General features: G+C 46.3%; 1 protein-coding gene across 2 annotated transcripts in view; it reads right to left on the bottom strand.

The window, feature by feature from the left end:
* LOC146020193 (cytochrome P450 2K1-like) overlaps nt 1-16433 on the bottom strand; it is a 39987-nt gene extending 23554 nt beyond the window's left edge. The window contains exons 1-4 of one of the 2 annotated variants that reach the window (XM_083153128.1): nt 16141-16433; nt 10855-11017; nt 7673-7822; nt 3607-3767 (exon numbers count right to left, since the gene is read on the bottom strand). In XM_083153128.1, coding sequence (XP_083009254.1) covers nt 3607-3767; nt 7673-7822; nt 10855-11017; nt 16141-16335 — 669 coding nt within the window. In that variant the 5' untranslated portion in view covers nt 16336-16433. The remainder of the gene's footprint in view (nt 1-3606; nt 3768-7672; nt 7823-10854; nt 11018-16140) is intronic. The other variant, XM_083153127.1, reaches the window with a different exon arrangement.
* Nucleotides 16434-21239: the final 4806 nt, after the last annotated feature.

The following is a 21239-nucleotide window of genomic DNA, read 5'->3' on the forward strand; positions in this document are numbered from 1 at the left end:
AATTACCTTTTATTTAGAATCTTGTGGTGCAATATATTCAATGCTTTGTCATTAATGAATACTTTTGAGTTAACTTGTTCATTTTTAGTAATCAGAATGCATATCTCATTCTTGTAACGGGCAATTGCAGGTTCCCTCCAGTTTTCCGACTGCTGATCCATCCTGTCATCCGACTGACAGAACAGAAGCATGGGGCCGGTGTATGATTAGCCTGTGGGTGGGATATAGGGCCCAATTCAGATCTGCTCACTGGGCTACTAGTATTCGAAGCCCAATGGGCAGGTAAACGCCGCCCCGCCCCGTTGCCTCCCCCGCCCATATGAACGGCTGTAAACGCATTCACAGCCGTGCACACAGGCAGATAATCAATTATCATCGAATGATTTTCCCCTTGCTCACAGCGCTGCATAAGTCCAAACTTACTCAGCACTGCGAAGGCCATGGGGAGAACGAAGGTGCTGCTGATGTCCCCAAACACCTGGCGCCTGTCAATCACCATACGAGAGGCCAGCGAAGGTCTTTTGATAATTGGCAGGACTATGAATTCACAACAAATTAACGTTTGTCTAGTGGAGGCCTTTCTCCAGAAAATGCAGCTGCAGGAAAAAAACAAAAACATTTTTCTAACAGACCTGCTGATGGTGATGCAGGGCAGCAAGGAACAAGTTTTGACATCTGGCCCAGACTGAAGGAGCTGCCTACAATTACCGACATGTCTACTGTCACTGCATATGATGCGGTCAATATTAAGAATGGTGGAGGATTTTTTTCAGTGCTAGCATCCATATAGGCATGTCAGACAGTCTGTGTATATACTGGCAGTAAAAAGACAATTTGGAGGCCCTTGCACAAACTTAGCTTTGTTTTACTTAAGTCATCCACCCTCCAGTGTGTACTCCAGAGTTTTTATCGCAATTGGGAACCTTGTCAGCGATCGGCTTAGGAGGTTACTTTCCCAAAATGTGGTTAAGATAATGTTCATCAAAATGAATGACAAATTCCAGGAAGAAGGCCTTAGCCATCAATTACCTCCAAAAAGTACAGAGGGACCTGTGATGGTGGATTCCAGTGGGGATGAATTAATAGAGGATGATGACAAAATCTTGCCTCTATTAAGCCACATTGTGCAGGGGGAGATTAATTGCTTCTTTCATTTGTGGGGCCCCAAACAAACCAATCATTTCAGCCACAAGTGTGGCAGTCCCTGTCACTGAAATGATTGGTTTGTTAAATTGTGCATGTCCTGATTAATATATACAACATACGGGTGGGAGGACTTACGGGTGGGTGGGAGGACCCAAGGACAATTCCATCTTGCACCTCTTTTCTTTGCATAATGCATTCTTTGAAGCATTAATTATTTTGGGGGGGGGCCCAAACAAACCAATAATTTCAGACTCTGTGGCAGTCCCTGTCTGTGTTTTTTTTTAACATTCTTTTTACAGGTGGACTACAAGTCCAAGAGGGCCCAAGTTGGTTTGCCAAGTCACAGCATGCGGGGGAGGCCTGCTGGGACTTGTAGATTTCCTGTAAAAAGCAGTTTTTTTTACACGTATCAGCCCGGCCTACACCAGCCAGGGACGCCGGGGACAGCCCTGGGCTTCAGCTCTGGATGGCTGAAGCCCGGGGGGGGCCCCTTTATCCCCACTTCCGCAGTTACTCCATCCAGGGCTGGCCAGCCACGGTGCACATTGTAAGGCCCGGGGACCTTAGGTAAAAAGTGTCCCCCGGCTGTGGCAGGACACCACGGGCTGCTGGTTTAAAAATATGTTTTGTCCCCAGTTTTTTTTTTTGTCCCCATTTATTTTTAGAACCAGGACCGTTCCAAGAGTCTGGGGCTGGTTTCAGAAATACAGGGGACCCCTATGCTTTTTGTCCCCCATATTTTTGGAACCAAGTCCGGCTCAATGAGCCGGGGCTAGTTATGCTGAGGAGGGGGGACCACACAGCATTTTTTTTTATGAATACTGCACACTTTCATGTCTAAAAAAACAGCACATGTCTAAAAATCGCACATTATCATTACTAAAACTCGCACATGTCTAAAAATTGCATATTTTCATTATTGAAAACCACACTCTTTCCGTACTAAAAATCACACTAAGGGGTTTATTCTAGTTCATTCTTTCTGACAAAATCCTTCTTAGATGGACAAAACCATGTGCACTGCAGGGGGGCAGATGTAACATGTGCAGATAGAATTAGATTTGGGTGAGTTATTTTGTTTCTGTGCAGGGAAAATACTGACTGCTTTATTTTACACTGCAATATAGATCTCACTTTGAAGAAAAACCCCACCCAAATCTAATTCTCTCTGCACAAGTTACATCTGCCCCACCCGCAGTGCACATGGTTTTGTCCATCTAAGAAGGATTTTGTCAGAAAGAATGAACTAGAATAACCCCCTAAATCACATGCGAATTCTGACTTTGTCTAAAAAAAGCACCCTATTACATTATTAAGTTTTTTACAAACTGTGCATTTTTTTGCATGCGATTTAGTGTGTTTTAAAACATGACTATAAATCGCACCCTATTACATTTCGCCCCTTGTGTCTTTTCCTGTAGTTGTGTCTGCGACGTTATGTTAATTCCGCTACAATGCCCTTCCCTGGTGTCATGGGCAGATTGGAAATAAAAAGTGGCCCTTGAAAAAATTTCATAAAGTGTCACCCTTACACGCCCACATCACCATCATGACACCTTCTACCCCCTAACAAACCCACACCACCCCATAACATGCCCACACCACCAGTCTATCATCCTCTACCCTCACCTGGCCACAGGCGGGTCAGCCCATCGGGAATCTTCCCTGGTGGTTCTAATGCCAATCTACCCCTGTAATAGTGGGTGGGAGGGTCCAAGGACAATTTCATCTTGCACCTCTTTTCGTTGCCTTATGTGCTCTTTAGAGCCATCCTTTGTGCCACTTCTAGATGTGCCACGTGTTCGTGCCACCCATTTTTGTTGATTAGCATAGTCATGCAGCTACATGGGTGCATCCTTCTGGCCTAAAAATAATATTGTGAGCTGTGATGTGTTCAAAAGAGACTGGAAATGAGCGGAAATTTATTTAATTGAGGTTAATAATAATGTAACTGTTTAATGATTTAAAGAAAGATTTTGCCCTTACAATCAACTCTGAAACAGGCCCATTGATACTAAGCTACAAAACCTTTTAGTGTGTGTTATTTTTATAGGGCCTACATAGGGCTTAGTAATGCCCCTACATCGCTCCGTGTGTAGGGGCCAAAGCGATAGCAATGCCTGGCCCTGCGCATCACTATTTCCCGGCGATTAATATCCCAGTGGAGAACACTGGCCTGACAGATCGCTAGAGCGTATGCTGAGCGATCATGCTGAGCATTCTGATAATCTAGCATCACTCAGAAAGCTCAGCAAATCTCTTCATGTGTAGGCCCATTTAGTTCATGTAGTTGTTATGCAAATGATGGAGTCATAAGGTATTTATTCCTGTACAGCACAGAATATTACAGTAGTTACAATTAAAAATATTATCTATTAATATGATTACAGCAATTATAGGCTATCCAGAAAGAATGCATACAATATAAGATAGATGTCAAATGATAAAAGTGTCTCTTACCACCAACGAGGGTGCGGCAAACAGTCGGGTGTTTTCTTCCATCAATCTGATTAGTTGTTCAAATTTTATGTCATCATAGTCAAACCTTTTCCCAAAAATAATGGAGCAGATTACATTGGACACTGCGCTGTTCAGTATAATGTGGCTATCAAATGGTTTTTCTACAAGAAAACAGACAGAAAGGGAAGATTAGATACATTTACTGTGAGTAAACCCGTTAGTATCCTATAATCTATTAGTGTATTAGAACCAGAGCTACAGTATTTTGTCAGGGCCAAAACTATATTTTCTGGTGCCCGGGAAAATGCAGTAATCCCCCCCTTAAAAAATAAAAAAAACACCACTGCAACTATAGACTTTGCACTAAGGTTAACATTATATGATAATAGCATGTGGCAGCTATTGCCTAGAAGAGATCAATAATATATGATGAACTTTTCTCATGCAGATACACTTTGTTATATATGTTTTGCTATTAGTAATATCAAAACATATATAGTATTACAGAGTACTTTCTATTTTACATATTAATTCAATTGGTTGGAAACCTATGACTGAGACATGGTGATTTACAGTACTACACAGCAGCTGCATACAGTACCTTTCAAAATTTGGGGTGTGGTGGGTCATGGCATCTCTCTCTCTCTCTGTATAACTATCTGTGCCGTGGCTCCTGCCTCTACCCTTTTTCGCCTCTTCTCCTCTGCCCACCGGCTCTTCCCCCTCCCATACCAGACGCACGTGCAGGCGGCGGCTGCGTCATGATGTCACCCATGCGCCATCACTGGAGGAGGAAGAACCTAGCGGCGACATGGTAGGGATGGCCTTCGACACATCCCCCATAGATGGTTGCCATTGATGCAATGATGGCTATAAAACATTCTATCACCAGCCATCGATGGTTCCCGCCATCGTGGAAGGTGTGTGCATACCATGCGCACTAGAAAGACTGTATGCATTGGGCGCCATGCAGCACCCAGGACTCAGCATAAAGCTCCTAGCACACACTCCTACGCCTGACCCTAGACTCTTGTGAAACTAGCCAATGGTACACTCAGCACATCATGTATAGATATTCCTCCCTCACTGACTCTGCAATGTGGAGAAATGGTAAGAACTCTGTTTAACAACAGTGGGGGAAATTTACTAAGATGGGAATAAGACTTCACATATGATGTTGCTATGTGCAACCAATCAGAATCTTCTTCTAATTTATTTAGCACCCTCCACTGAAACACTCCAATGATTTGCACACTTGCACATTCCTGTTAGTGATAGCACTCAGAATTTATTTATAAATTCTTATTTAGTACAGGGTTGCCGACTTTAATATTCTCCTCTCCGGGAGAAGCCCAAGAGGAGAGTTTCAGCAGCTGCTCGGGGGTGGGGCTTGAGTGTGACGTCACTAATGCCCGCCCCCATGATGTTAAAAAGGGGAATTCACGGATCTCCGTGGAGGGGTGGGGCTAAAATGACGCGATTTTGCCATTTTAGCTCCGCCCCCTCCTCTGAGACCCACGGATTGCGGCATCGGGGGCGCAGCGGGGGTCACCCCCCCCTGAATCCGGGGGGCCGGGAGGGGGACCTGATTTTCGGGAGACCCGATTTTCAGGAGACTCACGGCCATGAAACTCATGAAAAGTCAGTAATTAAACAGATCTGAGGTCCATATATATTGGGAAACTTCTAAATCAAAATGTGGAAAAATAAAGAATAAATATTCAATATAATTCAATTGGTTCATAAATTATTTATGATACTTCACAATACTATCGCACTCGTAAAGGTATATCAGTATTTTAGTGGGCTGCACAGCGTTTAGTTGTAGATTGCTGACTCAGCAGATGTATTTATATTTGTGATCATAGTCATCCGTTGTAATAATTAACCAACAGTATTAGTGTTATCACAGATTAATCAGCAGGCAACTAATGGCCTAATATAATATGTATAATTCCACTGATTAACTGTACACAATTTCTCGTTTATGTCAGCGTGTAATACCGGGGTGACAGAGTGATAAATTCTAGTAATCCCTGTCCTGCTGACAGCCGTGGTTGTTAGTCTCTCTCTGCTGATCATAAGTAGCAACAAGCACACATGTCCATATTACCGCTGCCGCCAATGTGGCCTGCTGGTGTCTGTCTGGTGATCATCCCGGTGTCATGATGGGCCTATTTCTATTTGGAGGCTTGGAGCTGTAACGCCATCCACCCCCATTGTTCATCTGGCCCTGCCTGTATCTACTATTCCCCCCCCCCCCCCCCCGCCCCCCAAATTTGAGTCATTCTGGAGAAAAGCACTATATAAATAAATTATTATTATTATTATTGTTATTAGGTATTATTTTGCTGTGTACAAGACATTGTCTTGCTCCAAGCCAAAAGTGTGTCTAGTTGATTTAGGAAGTTATTCTAGCTTTGCGTGTGGTTTAAACACCACACGCGGTCTGCATGCTGGCCCCTCTCGCACACGAGTTCCTCCGCACACATGCAAATCGATGTTTAGCATAAACATCCATTCGCAGCTTGCATGCATGGAGGAAATAATTTGATGGTCACCAACCACTGAATGATTTCTAAGGCGCATGCAAGTCTAAGACACTCTCTGGTGTCTCAGTTTTGCTTCCACCTTGTACGGGAAGAGGGCGGGCAGCTGACATCCAGTGACTGCTGCACGCCCCAGTACCCGCGTCATCGCTGAAGTATCATGGGAACGCCCATGAAACACTGGGCGTTCCCATGGGCGCAGCCCATCACTACCACCCCACGGCCCGCCAGCCACCACTGCTAGCTGCGAGCGGGACAACAGATAACCAATTCGCCATGCCCGCTTGCACCAAACATCGCTCCCCCTTGCGAACACGTGGGGGAGTGATCATATCAGAATCGCCCCCTTAGTTCCATGGACAACAGCAATTTATAACAGCAATAATAATGTACCAACAATATGGAATACACCTAAATAGGTATTGCTGATCAATCAAGTAACCAAACAGGTAACATAGCACCTTCATAGGACAACATAGGTGCATATGTAATACATGAGAAATCCAAGGAACAGGGGAAAAGTACAGTATGCTGGCTACATTCACCATGTGTAAGGCATGAGGGATACCAATAAACAAATGTTGGACAAATGTTGGAATCCCTTGTACCATCACATTATGGCCCCTATTCTGATTGACATGCTCCCCTGTGTGTACGCGCAGGAGAGCGATGTTCAGCATCTGCTCATGCACAGGCGCATTTCTGTGCATGTGCAGATGCTGGGTGCATGTTCGCTGTCCCACTCAAACCTAGCAGTGCAGGAAGGGGTTGTGGGGTGGCGGCAGGGGGCAGAGGCCATGAAGATGCCCAGCATTTCATGGGCGTTCCCATGAAAACGCTGGGTCTTTCTACGTTAATGACATGGGTGCGGGGGGTGGGCAGCTGACGTCAGCAGATGTGTTTTACCTCTGTAAAACATTTGTTGGTCACTGCTGCTAAACATCCATTCACAGCCGTGCAAGTGATCATGGCATGCAAGGGGGGGGGGGCGGCCCTGCGGGCGGCGTCATTCCACAGCATTGCGTGTGGACCAGAATAAGGTGCAGAATAAGGTCCTACATACAGATGGAGCCCCTCTCATTCAGCTCCAGGGTTCGCCACAATTTTCCCACTGGCGAGCGCTGGCTGGAGGGACTCCATCCGACTGGGAAGGGCGAGCGTCTCACACGCACGCATGTCCCAGTCACTCGGCGGTGGGGATCAGAAACCATGTCCGTCTCCGCTTCAGGGAGAAGGACAGGGTTAGGGGGGGGGGTGCTGGCAAGGCGGCAGCGACCGCTGGGGACCAGCGGCGAGGCAGCGGGGACTAACGGAGAGCTCCGTCAGAACAGGGCGGCTGGCGGTAGGTGGTGGAGGCTGGGAATTCCGTGGCCAGCCCCAGCCTGAATGAGGCGGGCTCCATCTGTTCCATCACAGTATAACAGTTTGCAAATATTGGCTGTAGGCTATAGAAGTGATAGGGTGTGGTTGTATGAGAGCAAGGAGAGTAGGAGAAGCATACCGAAAGCTTATCTTACCATTGTGGGTTTTTATGTTTTCGATGATAGGAATTAATTCTTCTTGAATTTTCACTTCAACTGTTTTCTTCCCCATTCCAACATCTCGAAGTGTTGACAGTGTGAACCTCCTCATAGATTTCCATAACTCTCCATGACTAAATAATATACCTGAAATTCAGATAATGGCAATTGAGGTTGTTACAGTTACAGTCGATCATAAATTGAATAGGCTGGGAAGAGAAGCACCTATGAGCCTATGAGCAAGAGGCTGGGAAGAGAAGCAGCTCTGAGTAAGAGGTTGGGAAGAGAAGCACCTATGAGCAAGAGACTGTGAAAAGAAGCACCTACAGTATGAATAAGAGGCTGTGAAGCACCTATAAGCAATAGGCTAATAAGAGAAGCACTTATGAGCAAGAGGCTGGGAAGAGAAGCACCTATGAGCAAGAGGCTGGGAAGAGAAGCACCTATGAGCAAGAGGCTTTGGAAGAGAAGCACCTATGAACAATAGGCTAGGACAAGAATCATTTACTGTATGAGCAATAGGCTATGAAGAGATGCACCTATGAGCAAGAGGCTGGGAAGAGAAGCACCTATGAGCAAGAGGCTAGGAAGAAATGCACCTATGAGCAAGAGGCTGGGTAAAGCACCTATGCGCAAGAGAATGGGTAAAGCACCTATGAGCAAGAGGCTAAGAAGAGATGCACCTATGAGCAAAAGGCTTGGTAGAGAAGCACCTATGAGCAAGAGGCTGGGAAGAGAAGCACCTATGAGCAAGAGGCTGGGAAGAGAAGCACCTATGAGCAAGAGGCTGGGAAGAGAAGCACCTATGAGCAAGAGGCAGGGAAGAGAAACACCTATCAGAATCAGCTTTATTGGCCAGGTATACTTGCGTATACTAGGAATTTGTTTTTGGTTTGCTGTGCAGCAGCCAGGTGGGTAACAAGTAAACAGCATACAGTATAAACAATAAACAATATAAACAGGTGGGGGAACATGTACAGTTGTACAAAAAGTTATTCTGAGGGGACACCATGTTAGATTATGTGCAAAGGGTTATGGTGCGACTAGACAGTGAGGTGTTCATGAGTTCACGTGTCAACAGGTGAACCGCTTGAGGCAAGAAACTTTTTAGGCTTCTGGTGGGCCTGGTGGGAATAGCCCTGTAGTGTCTGCCTGATGGCAGCAGGTTAAAAAAGCCATGGCCAGGATGTAGTTGATCCTTGACTGTCTTCGTTGCCCACTTTTTTGCTCTGGACAAGTACAGGTCCTGGACAGAGGGAAGTTCTGTCCCGATTATCTTCTCCGCAGTTCTGACTACCTTTTGTCTCATTTGTCTGCATTTGTCTCTCTCAAGCCGTACCAGACCAGTATTGAGGAGCACAGTACAGACTCCACAATTGCGGAGTAGAAGAGGCGCAGAAGCTTCTGTGGGATGTTGAACTTCCTCAGTTGCCTATGAACAATGGGCTGCGACAAGAATCACCTATGAGCAATAAACCATGAAGAGATGCACCTATGAGAAAAAGGCTGCAAAGAGAAGCACCTATCAGTAATGGGCTGGGAAGAGAAGCAACTACAGTATGAGTATGAGATTACCTGTTCTGGTTGTTTAAAACAAAGGGAATCTTAACCTTAATTGTGCATCCTTTATCTATTTTGTTCAGACTGAATTTTGAGCAAACTGTGGTCCTGCCTCAGATTTATGGAATTAGGAAGAATATATCCAGTATACAGTACAAGGTGAATCAAAGTATGAAGTCTCTCTATTGGTTATAAAATTACATCCACACATGGGACTGACCAAACACTCATAATACTTCAGCTCTCCAATGCTTCTACTCAAGTCTGGTGTCAAATTGAAAATGTTGGAAGATGACACGGAGAGGGCACTGAGAACTATGGGCCTTATTCTAGTTCACTCTTAGAGGCAAATTCCTTCTCAAATGGACAAAACCATGTGCACTGCAGGTGGGGCAGATATAACATGTGCAGAGAGAGTTAGATTCGGTGGGGTTTTACTTCAAAGTGAGATCTATATTGCAGTGTAAAAATAAAGCAGTCAGTATTTACCCTGCACAGAAACAAAATAACTCACCCAAAGCTAATTCTATTTGCACCTGTTACATCTGCCCCCCTGCAGTGCACATGGTTTTGTCCATCTGAGAAGGAATTTGCCTCTAAGAGTGAACTAGAATAAGGCCCAATATGCCTATCTGTAGATTAGAATGTGTATTCCATCATTCACTGGAAAACATCTGCATCTGAAATGTGAGTAGACTTGCAGATGTCTTTATAAGACTATGGGGCAGATGTATTAAGCCTGGCAAAGAGATGAACTGGAGATAAAGTGGAAGGAGATAATGCACCAGCCAATCAACTCTCAACTGTCATATTTCAAACACAGCTGAATGGCTGGTGCGTTATCTCCTTCTGCTTTATCTCCACTTTATCTCCGGTTTATCTCTTCGCCAGGCTTAATACATCTGCCCCTTAGTGTGAAGTGTACTTTGGGCCTAATTTGGATCTGTACATAAGGTCTGATGGTAAGCTTTGTATGTAAACCCAATGAGTAAGCTGCAGCTTCCGCAAATGGCCAAGGGCTGCGGCCTCTTAAGTTGCTTTGGCTTGCACTGGCCACCCGAGGAACATCCCCTGGGGATCGCCAGCACTGATCGCGGTACCTGGGAATCAGCATAAAGCATTACACACTTAATTACACAGGGGGCCAAGATGGCCAAAGAACAGCGCTGGGGATGCCCATTGGCAATCCCCCTCTGTGCCCCACTGCACTCCTAACAACTTAAAAACACACTCTGCGAGGTGCAGGGCAAATACTGTCTGTTTCTGCATGTAGCCCACAGGTGTTAGACAGCTTTATTTTTACACCATAATTTAGGGGGTTATTCAGACCTCACTGTAGCCCTGTGGTTTTGCAGGGTGTCCGATTATTGATCAATTTCACATGTGTATGCATCGTATCACAGGAAGCTGGTGTTTGGGGGTGGTAACCGGCCGTTATCTGTCAGGGCAAGTACAGGCGTGCACAGGTAAACCTCCCTGCACGTTACACCTGCTCCACCTGCGGTGCAACATGGTTTTGCCCACTTTGGTTGCCCAAAATAGACAGATTTTTACAATTTTACATGACCTTATGCATTGTAACCTGGGCATAATACACATTCTGGTTGTGCTATAATTACCCTTATCTTTTGTAAGCAGTTTGGAGATGGGAATGTCCGCCCTATGTCCAAAATCATCAGCTTGGGTCACAAGAGCGTCCTTCACAGCTTTGTACCCAGCAATGACCACCACCTTCGTGGGTCCAAACTGCAGAGTAAAAACTTCTCCATATTTCTCCGAAAGCTGCAAAATATTAGCATGAGCAATTGAATGAAAGTAATTCAGACATTTTCCCTTCTATCAACACTGTTTTTAGCATAAAAAAAAACAAACAGAATTGAGCCTAATAGATGGGGCCTACACACATAGCGATTTTTGCCTATTTTGTAAGTGATCTGACTAGATTGCTTAGAAATCTATCAACTCACTGTGGGAATGCCGTATAGCAATAGCAATGCGCGGCCCTATCCTCAGGCTAGATCTTTCAAGCATAAGGATCAAATAGGGTTTGAGGTACCCATATGGTTAGGGAAGGGGCAGATTAGATACGCAACATGGTTCTTATATGCCGTCAAATTCTATGTTTCTATGAAAACTCTAAAGCACATGCACAAATCGACAGCTTTTAATGTGATTTTTGCAGCGCTGATGTGTGATCTCAGAGAGGTGAGTATTAAATATGGGTACAGGCTGTGTCTTGAGGAAGAGCCATAGGAGGCTAGAAACTGGTTAGTGACTGCCGACTGAGGACCAAGGAGACACTACCCTGCTCACACTTTGTAGCCCAGCAGAGTGCAGAACATTCTGGAAAGCCAGTAGCGCACGCAGGGGGGGGTTTCCGAGTACCCAGAAACCCCCCCCCCAGGAGTCTAAGGGCCCTAGGCTGAAAGCTGAGGGTCCCCTCTTTCCATGAGTACAAGAATTTTTAAAATCGGACCTTGGAAACCGGAGATATCTGACTTCAAAGAAGTGGTCCCCATCCAAGCCTTTTAATTGCTCTTCCCAGTCAGATATTTCAGGTTCTGTCTGAATTAGTGTTTATCTGAGGGTATATTCCAAAATCTGGGACTCTCCCCCTTTGAAGTACAGTACACTAGAAGCTTGTCTCTACTGTTCCTAGAACCAGAGATATCAGCCTTCCAGCAGCTGGTTACTGCTCCAGCTCCACACACCTGGTATGTAGTTTTATATACTCATTGGCAGATTGCTCTGCCTCCTGAAGTCTGATCCCCTAGTCCTCAGTACCATTTGGTAGGTGGGATTCTCTAGTTTTTAATTACATTAAAATCTAAGAAATCTATTTTCGGGAACTGGAGATATCTGCAGTCAAGCAAGTTGTCCTCCCACCAGAAAATGATGATTAATAAGCCCACTCCACTATACACTCTTCCTCTGCGTATTAAACATCTTCTACCACCCCGGAAGTTATGTATCAGGGCCCCTTCATTCAGCCCAATGCCCTCTTCTCCCACATCATCTCCCACCATCTGTGCAGTAAAGGATAATTAGTGGAAATGACTGATCCAGGCTGTACAAGCTGAGCGGTTGATATAATACCCCCAACCACCCGCGGGACATCAAAGCATATACTGGGTCACCTAAGTGTCCATCTCCGTGCTTTGCTCCGCCCCTCTGGAAACCCCCTTCTGAAAATCCTGCGTTTGCCCCTGAAAGCCCTCTGCTTCTCCATCTGCGGCTCCATTCTAATGAATTGGATAAGGACGCTCACCTCTATATTCACTGTTCTAAGAAAAAACATTCAAATACTGCCTATACAGGGTTTGTATAAAAAGTATTGAGACCAAATTCGGGAAAAAATATTTATTGAAGATATCGCTACAAACAATTAAAATTCTTCAAAATAAGGACACTTGTGCGTCGACACACTTCTGTCAACAAATTGTCCACTCTTGGAAGGCCCCCAGGAAATCCTTTTCTGGAACGTCCTTCAGTAGCATGTCGAAGCCGCTTTGACCTCTGCTACGGTCCCATGGCGGTGTCCTATGTGGGCTGCCTTTGCTCGGGGGAACAGGAAAAATCAGGACTGTAGAGGGTCTGGTGAAGCGTTTCGATGCCGTTCCGTGCCAGGTAGTCATTGACTACAAACAAGGGCATAACTACCATAGGGCAAGGGGTGTAGATGCTATGGGTTACAGAGCTGAAAGGGGCCCATCTTTACTGTTTAAGTAATGTTTTATACACATTTATTACCATCAGTTGCTAAATAGGGGGCCTTTAAGAAAACCTTTGCTATGGGGCCTAAGAATATCTGACCACAAAGCTGTGTGGCTTAGTGCATTGTCATGAAACAGTACATTTGGTACTTGTGTAGTTTCACGGCGCCCGATATATCGGATGTGATATCGGCCTATAAAGCGGATGTGATATCGGCCGATATATAGATGTGATCCGAAGCTATTTTTGACCTGTTCATAACCCCACTATCCACTACGCATGGAGTTGATTTTATATAGTGTGGCGAGCGCAGTAATCCGCATCCCCACGCGGGGCTCGCTACGCTCGCCACACTTCGGGCTCGCTGCGCTCACCACACTATATAAAATCAACTCCATGCATAGTGGATAGTGGGGTTATGAACAGGTAAAAAATCGCTTCGGATCTCATCGATATATCGGCCGATATCACATCCAATATATATCGGGCACCAATATATATCGCATCCAATATATCGGGCACCGTGAAACGACACAAGTACCGTACATTTTGATAAGCTTTCACTCCCAAACAAATTCTGGAGTCCTACACAGAATTTAATGGCGTAGCGCTGTTTGATAGAACGTTGCATTTTTAAGCTTCAACAGGGCCTAGGGACAGGGGTCCACTAAAAACCACGATACGAACCACACGGAAGCTTGTAGGCAGCTGACGCTTGGTGTGTGTCACGACAGAAAAAAATAGGTCTCATTTTATATAAACCCTGTATTCATTTGGATTGGAATGTTTTAACAATCCTTTTATAGATTTCACTTATTTGAATTTTATTGCAGTCTATTACCATCAAATTTACCTCTACCTGTTCTTATTCTTGTAATAACAATTTTTTTCTGTGAAAACTCACATGTGGCCTGTTGCAATTGTACCTAACATTACAGCCACTCTAATGGCTTGGCTGACCATGCATTGCATCCAATCCTGACTGTTTGTATCTGGTAAGGTTACATTTACCACCCAAAATGTACATATGACAAACAGCTACTCAACAGGCCTTGCTCTTGATCTGCCAAACCCCTACACAACCCACCCATTTGTGGTCAGACCTCCACCGCTTTGCAGTCTATGAAACAGGACATTCCTACAAAACACCATGACAGTGGGACATACTGGATGCAGTGGCGTAACTATGGAGGGTGCAGGGGATGCAACTGCTATGGGGCCCGAACCTTTGGGGGGCCCGAGGGCTCAGCAGGCACCCCCTGCACCCTTAAGAATGTTTTATTTAGTGCCTCATCCCATTCCCTGCTCCAAGTCCCATACCTCCTCCCTGCCCGGCCCGCCCGCGGCGCTATGTTTTGGGCTATGAAGGGGGAGGAGCCGGTCTGGCTAATCCAGCCTCTGCTCTCCCCTCTCTCTTTGACACTGCCCCGGCGCGGAAATGGTGTGCTGCCGATGGTTCTGTTGTGTGTGGGGACCCGGGCCTGGCAGCGCTGACGCTGCCACGCTGATGTGGATGTGGGCGCCCACACTGAGTGGAGATCGGCGCTGCTGAGGAGACCCGGCAATGAGGTATAGAGCTGGCGCCACAGAGGGGACCTGCGCAGCTGAGGAGACCCGAAGATGATGTAAGGAGCAGGCGCCGCGGAGTGGACCCATGATGCTGAGCCTGAGAACCGGTGATGATGCAGAGATCTGGTGCCGTTCCACTGCTGCCTGGAGGTACCAAGCAGTGTCTCTCTCTCTGTGTCTCTCTGCCTCTGTGTCTCTCTGCCTCTGTGTCTCTCTCTCTGTGTCTCTCTGCCTCTGTGTCTCTCTCTCTGTGTCTCTCTGCCTCTGTGTCTCTCTCTCTGTGTCTCTCTGCCTCTGTGTGTCTCTCTCTCTCTGTGTCTCTCTGCCTCTGTGTCTCTCTGCCTCTGTGTCTCTCTGCCTCTGTGTCTCTCTGCCTCTGTGTCTCTCTCTCTGTGTCTCTCTGCCTCTGTGTCTCTCTCTCTCTGTGTCTCTCTGCCTCTGCCCCTCTCCTTCTGCCTCTCTCCCTCTGCCTCTCTCCCTCTGCCTCTCTCCCTCTGTCTCTCTCCCTCTGTCTCTCTCTCTCTCTCTCTCTGTCTCTCTCTCTCTCTCTCTCTCTCTCTCTCTCTCTCTCTCTCTGTGTCTCTCTCTCTCTCTCTCTCTCTCTCTCTGTCTCTCTCTCTCTGTCTCTCTTTCTCTCTCTCTCCCTCCCTCTTTGTTCTGTCTTGCACTCCAACAGCCCCCTCTCTCTCTCTCTCTCTCTCTCTCTCTCTCTCTTCTTTAACACTTTCTTATCTCACCTGCCCTCTCTTCCCCCTCCCCCCTCACCTCCCTGATATTCTCTCTCTCTTTTTTCACATTACCTCTCACCTCTCTGTCCCCGAAACCATCTTTGTCTCTCACTCCCCTTATCCCCTAAGGGGCATTGTAGCAACAGAGGTACAAAGGGGGGAGGCTTTGAAAATGTTGCTATGGGGCCCCAAAAGTTCTAGTTACGCCTCTGACTGGATGCCAAGTTTAAGTCGATTTCACAGTATTTTACAAGGACACCTTAAATTTTCAATCTGCACCTGGTGGTAGCATATTTACACCAGACACGTATGAGCAAAGAGGTCAACTGATCAACGGGAGGATAAGTTAACCCATGGAGAAGTGGCCCATGGCAACCAATCAGCACTGAAGTAACATTTATAATTTGCATACTATAAAATTATGCAGAACAGCTGATTGGTTGCCGTGGGCAACTTCTCCACTGGCTCTCTTCTCCCTTATCACTGCTTCATACATCTGCCCCATAATGTCTTACAAACTACAAATACATATATGATTATTACATAAACTGAAGGCCCTGATTCTGGTCTGCTCGGTAAGCTGTGAACATCACCACCAGTCCGACGGAGCCAAACTCGCTAAAAAGCAAGTGAACCAGAATGAACCCTTAAGTCAGAGGATGTTCTGAGATAGAAAGAATGAAATAAAGGCAGTAGTTGCAGAAACATTCATGGATATTACATAGATTACAGTCAGATGAAAATATCAGTGACTACAAATCAGGGGGGGGGGGATAGAAGGATACCAGACACCCCAAACAAAAAGTCTGTGATAGATATGGCGCATCAAAAATATTATAACAGTTCTGTTTTATATGTCTGCTTATATAATATAGTACATGATCACTGTCCTACCTCCATCAGTGACTTGTGGGGTTTTTTCAGGTCCAACAAGTGTAAGTTCCCAATGAGAGGGAGAGGGGTCGGTCCAGGAGGCAGATTTCTTGTGCCCTTCTTAGATCCATTGATCCAGTAGATGAGGAATGCAATGCCAGCTGTCAGGCACAGTAACACATCCACCCTAGACACAAAGTACGTTATAAAAGTCATCCTGAAGCCCTGACATGCAGCTCAGCTCATCCAGGAGCTGTTCTATACTGTACACACTTTTACATATGGACTTAGTTCTAAAATGAGTTAATCTTTAATTTGAAACACCTATTTCCTGGTTGGTTTGTTGTAACTAAAGACACCTGTTGTACAGCATAGTTGCCTCCCCTCCTGCATTCTGCAGGAGACTCCCTGAAATAGCAGCAATCTCCCTCTCTCCCTCATTAGTCTGGCAATCTCCCTCATGTCACCTAGCCCACATTACACTTACATCATAGTTGCCTCCCCTCCTGCATTCTGCAGGAGACTCCCTGAAATAGCAGCAATCTCCCTCTCTCCCTCATTAGTCTGGCAATCTCCCTCATGTCACCTAGCCCACATTACACTGTTACATTTTAGGGGAAAAAAGGAATGAGAGACAGATACATTTACATTGAATCATCAGCGCCATTTCCCAGCACTTTACCAAGTATAGTATCTCTTACTAACTGCTTTGGGACTCATCTACATTTGGATATAAGTCATTTTACAAGATTCCTCTCAGATGTAGCAGTACACAGCCACGTTTCTAGGTGCCACGTTCACAATCTCTTTTTCACAATCTCTCCATATACTGTATGGAACTAGACACGCCCTTTGGATAAAGCATGACACGACCCCCTCAATGGGGCGCTGTGCAAAATTCTACTATCAACTATAATCTCCCTGAAACTAGTTTTCAAAAGTATGCAAGTATGTTGTACAGTACTTCATTGTGTTTGCACAGATTGCAAAAGCAAACAATAAGCAAAAAAGCAGGGGTTACAAAACGGTGTGCCTTGGCAGCCTGTGGTGGCTCAGGACACTTGCAGGGTGCCCTTGGATGATGCTCCAGGACCAATTCAAATAATTTATGATCAATGTAATAGGCAAAACCAGTGCTTGTGGCTGCCAATCATAAATTATGTGAACACAGAGAAGTGACTCCTTTCCCTCACCACATAACCAGTGGTGGATTACCCACGGGGAGACAGGGACAGTTGCCCCGGGCCCCCACACATCCAGGGTCCCCACACCCGCCACCCCACTGCTGTGGCGGGTGGGTGTCAGGCATTGTGGGCGGGCAGGGGGTCCCTGCGGCAGATGTAAAGTCAGCTACGGGGTCCCTGTGGTGGATGGTAAGTCAGCAACAGTGTCCCTGCAGCAGATGGGAATTAGTAGCACTGTAATATGTGGGCTGTTGGTGGGTCACTCAGGGGGAGGAGGACTGAGGCCCTGCGGGGTACGCACAGCTTGGCCGTATGCCTGAGCTGCGTTCCCCATCGCAGCCTCGCACATGCGCAGTAGAGGGAGACTACGGCCAAAAAGACTACATCCCCCATGATGACTGTGGGGGGAAGGGGCGGCATCCGGAGGAGGAAGAGCGCGAAGGGGAGCGTGCGAAAGCAGGAGAGAGAAGGAGGTGACGTGAGAGGAGGGGGTGAACGGAGCGCGGGAGGAAGGAGAGGGGAGCCGGGAGAGACAGAGAGCAAGGCGCCGGGAGATTCGAGACCCGCAGCAGACAAGCGGCGCATCCATACCAGGAGGCGGCTGCGAGAGAGGGTCAGCAGCACGGCAGCTACAGCAGCGGAGCGCAGCACCCAGCAACCACAAGGAGAGAGAGAGAGAGACCCACGTGGGGTGGAGAGATCAGCAGCAGTCAACTGCCCAGCGGCGGTGAGTCCCATATTAACTCTTGCAGCACCAGAGTACCTAGCCTCCCATCCTACCCTCCCTGGTTGGGCAATTGATCCCCACGCTCCCAGGACTGCCTCTTATTTACCCTCCCTGTCCGGACCTGCAGCAATTTAAGGACTGTGTTCAATAGAATAGCTAAGTCCCTGGCCTATTGAGAAGCTGGGCTACTACCCAAAGCTTACAAGAAAGTTGAAAGGAACAGAATAAGACCTCTTAACCCCTTGGTTACCCCCTCCCTAACCCAGTAAAGAAGCCTTTGGGAAAGCACCTGTGCCTGCCGTTATTTAAAGCCTGTATAACTCCTTGGATTACAAATACCCCTTCAGGCCCCGGTTGGAGGCGAGGAACGTCTGTTAAGGACTCTGTTTGGGACATACCAGCGGAAGGACATATTGAGCCAAGGACTGTTAGTGATATCACTCAGGTACCCCAAAGTGCACTTTATGAACTTTCATTATTGCGCAATAATAACTTTTATGTGTGTACTGTGATCCGTGTAATAATTAACTGTTGGTTGGGCTATATGCCATAATGTTGAATATTTAACTGTTTGTCAATTTCTATGCAATAGAGATACCCGTGTGTTATTGAAGTCTATGCCTAACTAGGCTAGTTAGCAGTATATTAGCGAATATGCACTTTGGTTGGATTTATACAAAGAGAATGTCAAAAGTTACAGGCCAGTAAATGTGAAGCCTAGAGTAGTACTGCAAAGTTATACGCTAGAAATAGAGAGAGTGTAGCGACTGGTGACAGTCGTGGATAGCCAAGCAAGTGGTGAATTATTTCATTGTTACTGTGCCTTTTTCATTGCTCGTTGAAGTCGCAGGTTGTTCAATCCTGCGCAAATAAATTGTAGATCTCCTTGAATCACTCTGAGTCTCCTGCCTTTAATCCCCTACGACATCGAAGCAGCAGTACCAGCTAAGCGGCAACACCGGTAAGACAACGCACCTAATTACACCTGTGGTCTTCACAGCACTACTACAGTAGTTCCCATCCATCGCAGGGACCCTGCCGCTGACTGACCATCTGCTGCAGGAACCCCGCTTCTGACTTTACATCTGCCGCAGGGACCCCCTGCCCGCCCTGCGCTGTCCACCCACCCGCACTGCCTGCCACCCACCAGCCACAGCAGTCTGGTGGCGGGTGTGGGGGCTCTGGATGTGTGGAGGCCCCAGGGCGACCGCCCGTCTCCCCATGGGGGGGGGGGCACCTGCCTTGTCTGAGGGGGATGGGGCTCGTGGCTCAGTCCAGGGGTGGGGTACCCACAGACCTTTTGTTGTCCAGGGCCCCCACAGACCTTAATCCGGCCCAGCACATAACTGACACTAAGGCTGACAGTACAAAGAAAATGTACTTTAATATAAAATTATCATTTGGCCTAGGCGGTGCCGTAATCTAAAACAGTTTAAGAACCACTGGCCAAAGGTATTGTATGGTAACCCACCACGTGCAAAGGCAATTTAAAGTAAAAATGTTCTGGTAAGATAATGGGATGTTATTATTAGGTTATATGGTACTTATGTAGTATCTGGACGCCCGATTATCGCATCGCATCCGACCAAATCGCATGCGATGGACCCGATTTTCCATAGGATTCTATGGGAAAAAGGGTCCTTTTCATTTCCCCACTATCCAACTACGCATGAAGTTGGATATAAACCTGTGGCGAGCGAAGCGAGCCACCGAGCCCGAAGCATGGCGAGCGCACGCGGATTTGTTAAAAAGTATTCCGCACCCGCTCGCCACGCTTCGGGCTCGGTGGCTCGATACGCTTGCCACAGGTTTATATCCAACTCCATGCGTAGTTGGATAGTGGGGAAATGAAAAGGACCCTTTTTCCCATAGAATCCTATGTTAAAATGGACTCAGTCCATTTTAACATTGAATCCTATGGAAAAATCGGGTCCATCGCATCGCTGCGATGGAAGCGATTTTTTAATCGGGCGTCCAGATACTACATAAGTACCGGTTATATAAATAACAGTCTTTACAATTCGCACAATATTGTGTTATATAAATGATACAATGTTTGGATGCACTAAGATGGACTTTACGTCTATCATAATGGACATTTGCCAAGACATCTCTTTTCTTATCCCTTATCTTCTGACCCCAGTGCCGAGCCTTGATGTCTCATACCTACTGTATCTGTACACTTGTTTCCATAGCATCATTATGAGTACACCCCATACTTGTACTTACATACAGTATGCAATTAGTATTGCGAAGGACAGCTCTTCTGATAAGAACTGTCTTGTGTGAGTACAGGACTTCCGGCTTTCAGTGCATGAAGTCTCCCTGCTTATGCCGAGTGGCACAGTGGCCACGGGGTGGGGGGGTTGGAGTGCTGGCAGCGACCGATTGATTCTTCCTTAGAGAGAACAGCAGAAATTCTGGCATTACCCATTCCAGAGCTTTGCACATATGGGAAATGCGGCCACGTCTGATCCTGCAATCATATCAATGGAGTAAATTTATAAAGATGGGAGTTCTATTGAAGATGGGGTGTTGCCCATAGCAACCAATCAGATTCTATATATTATTTTCTAGAAGGTGCTAAATAAATAAGTAGTAGAATCTGATTGGTATCTAGGGGCAATATCCCATCTTCAGTAGAACTTAAATGTTAGTAAATTTACCCCATCATGCCAACATGCCATCAGTCTATGACTCATCATCACCTGTAGATGTCACTGGCACTATCTCAATGCCTTTGTTCTCTCCTGCGTATAGACCATCTTTCAGAATACGTCATTAGATGATGGGGATTCTGGGACCAGGTATGGGGGGTATGCACCGTGAGGTGTAGGAGAGCCCACTGCACCTGTGCTCCACAGGTTTTCAAAAGGTTTTCAAAGTGTAGGTTAAAAGTGTCTAGGTCGACAGTCATTAAGTCTACCCCATATTGTCGACACACATTAGGTTGACAGGTATACAATTTCTACATGGTCAAAAGGTTGACAGGTAAAATGTATACAATGCTTAAGGTCAACAGGTTCCAACAAATCGACATGACAATTGCCGACACATACATGGTGAACACAAATATTTTGGAGAATTTACCCGTTTTGCACATTTTGCTTGATTTACTATGTACATGGACTACGACTGGGTAACCTGTGGTGAGCGCAGCGGTAGGTGAGTGAGCCACCTTGCCTAAAGCATGTTGAGCAAAGTATGCC

Source organism: Crinia signifera, chromosome 7, assembly GCF_055691185.1.
Source record: "Crinia signifera chromosome 7, ASM5569118v1, whole genome shotgun sequence".
NCBI classification, from domain to species: Eukaryota; Metazoa; Chordata; class Amphibia; order Anura; family Myobatrachidae; genus Crinia; species Crinia signifera.